Source organism: Rhipicephalus sanguineus, chromosome 6, assembly GCF_013339695.2.
Source record: "Rhipicephalus sanguineus isolate Rsan-2018 chromosome 6, BIME_Rsan_1.4, whole genome shotgun sequence".
In the NCBI taxonomy this organism is placed as follows: Eukaryota; Metazoa; Arthropoda; class Arachnida; order Ixodida; family Ixodidae; genus Rhipicephalus; species Rhipicephalus sanguineus.
This window is the reverse complement of record NC_051181.1, coordinates 133,047,689-133,050,146: the sequence shown is the minus strand read 5'-3', so window position 1 is coordinate 133,050,146 and position 2,458 is coordinate 133,047,689. Positions and strand designations below refer to the sequence as shown.

At 45.1% G+C, this 2,458-nt stretch overlaps 1 protein-coding gene across 1 annotated transcript; it reads right to left on the bottom strand.

Moving 5' to 3' along the window:
* Positions 1–625: 625 nt before the first annotated feature.
* On the bottom strand, positions 626–2,239 carry LOC119397562 (uncharacterized). The gene has a single exon (XM_037664985.2). The coding sequence runs from the start codon at positions 1,583–1,585 to the stop codon at positions 749–751; it is 837 nt and encodes a 278-aa protein (XP_037520913.1). The 5' UTR covers positions 1,586–2,239; the 3' UTR covers positions 626–748.
* Positions 2,240–2,458: the final 219 nt, after the last annotated feature.

Genomic DNA, 2,458 nt, shown 5'->3' with positions numbered 1-2,458 from the left:
GTTCGCAGTTTCTTGTGTTACACAATGCATTTTCTATGGAGGTGAAAATGCCTGAGGCCTGTGTACTTAGATTTGGGTGCACGTTGAAGAACCCCAAGTGGCCGAAATTTCCAGAGCGCTCCACTACGGCGTGTCTCATAATCATATCGTGGTTTTGGGACATTAAGCCCCAACACTTATTATTACAGATAGAGAGCTGCTATGTAGCAGCTTTGTGCCACTCCTCGGCCAGATACATGATACATGGGATATATTAGTACCGAGGATAATTTTCTGCACACGTCATTAAAGTGAGATTACGCATAGTACATCATACACCAGCAGAATATAAATCATGCAGAAAGGGATGACAAAGAGGAACAGTAAATTTACACTGATTAAGAAAGCTGCCAATTTCCAGAGAAATAAGGCACCAGGTACTGGTCAGCAAAAAACTTGCAGCACTTCACCAGCTCAGTGAAGAATGCCTCATCAAAAAGTACAGGAACTTGCACACACTTTTCTTCACTGTACACGAAGAGGACACAACTCTTCAGACCGGTAACCCCCATTTGTGTCTGCACCTGGGTAAAATACCTGCTGCTGGCTTTGAGGCATCCACCACGCAGTTCATTCTTGCAAAATGCATCAATTCTCATGGGGCTTTTGATCTCCAAAAGGCGTGGTGCACAACAACTGCATGTAGCGATTCCGTCTGGGCTTGCCCCAAGGAAAGGATGGTTGCGGCATAAAAAAAGACCACACTGCCTCACGTCGATGTCCACGTGCTGTTTATTTTTTTCAAGGAAGGCCTTCCTTGCGCTGTCTTCGCATAAAGGCCCCGCTTCATGGCATAAGTAGCACGCACTTTCTTACCCATGATAGTGCTTAGCAGAGAGCGCACATCATGGGGCCCCATCTTTCTTTTGCACGTACTATTCACCCATGTGTACACTCTATGCGCCGATGATGCAGTTATAATTCCTTTCCGGTAATGATGCCACATGGGTGATCCACTCTGGAGCCTTGTGGCATTCTCCACAGCATTCACGTCATTAACTGTGTACTGGACTGCACTTCCAGCTTTTACAGCATCAAGCCATCGTTTCGGCATTCCTTTGTCTTCTTCAGCACAATTTGCTGTTTCTGCAATTCTCACGGGCAAGAAGTCGTTTGCCTCGAGAATGTCGGCAAAGCAGTCGAGGCCGCATTTCTTAAGATTGCCATGCAAGTTTATCAGGCTGGGTGTTTTCATCACCTTTCTGTCTGCTTTCAAAGATGAATACTGAATTCGTTTTTGGTGTCGTTCTGGTGCACAGCTGATCCTGTCGCAGGTGTCCTTGGAAAAGACTACATTCTCAAAATCTTCCGTGACCTTCCTGGGGTCTCTGGGGTGGTACCACTGTCTTTCTGTCTCTGTGCACGAGAGAGAGTCTGGCACAGATGCCAGATCATGCTGTGCAATGTACATTAAACCATACAAGACACAGCAGATGTGCTTGCACACTGCACCTTTGCCTGCAACGCAGGTGCAGCTCCCCGAAACTACCTCACCATCACATTTATACAACTTGATGGATGCCTTGTACAGGGTCCTAGTAGTCATGGAAGCTAGCACTTCTGCACGTACAACGGTCTCTGCACCACTGCCTTCCAAAAACTGCAGCTTCTGCAAATGTCCTGAAGTGAAGAGGCGTATCCCAGCATCTCGATGTTTTTGAGCACCTTTGCTTTCTATGTACCTGCATGAAATATTATAATGTCAGCATATGGTGTGCAACTTATTGAGTGCAGATGTACACCTGGAAAGATAAATAAAATGAATAATACCATTTTTATGGAATTGCAACTTATAACTGGAGTTCAAGAACTGTTCTGAAAGATTATAATTGTGTGGTAAATGACCCCTCAAGCTTCATAAAACAGTATCTCTCTCTCTCTCTGCCTTTTGTCACAGTGTACTGTGCTGAACAACTGAGTTAATGAATCAATCCAGCTGGTAAAGCATAAGCGATAACAAGCTACTGACCAAGGACAAGCACCTACCCGCAGCTCAACACTGCAAACACAGTTATATATCTGCAATCATAGGTCGGCAAAAAACATGGAGCTCACTCAGACTCACTCACAATTTATATATTGCGCTTAGGGCTCCCTCAGGCTGAGGCTTGCCAAAATTTTTCCTGAACTGGACTCACTCACACGAAATTTTTTTTCCCAACCGGACTCACTCGTACTCACACTCACGAAAATTTTACTCCCCCGGACTCACTCAAACTCAGACTCATGGCTCGATCTGAGTCTGAGTGAGTTGGACTGAGCTGACTCATGAGTGAGTTTGCCGACCTATGTCTAGAATACACTAAAAGCAAACTGGGAACACAGAAGGCAAACAATTTCTGTCAGAGTGAAAGCTCAATCCTTGAGAATGTCTGAAACGTCAGCATTTGACGCAGCAGCGCTTCAGTAAATGAGAAAA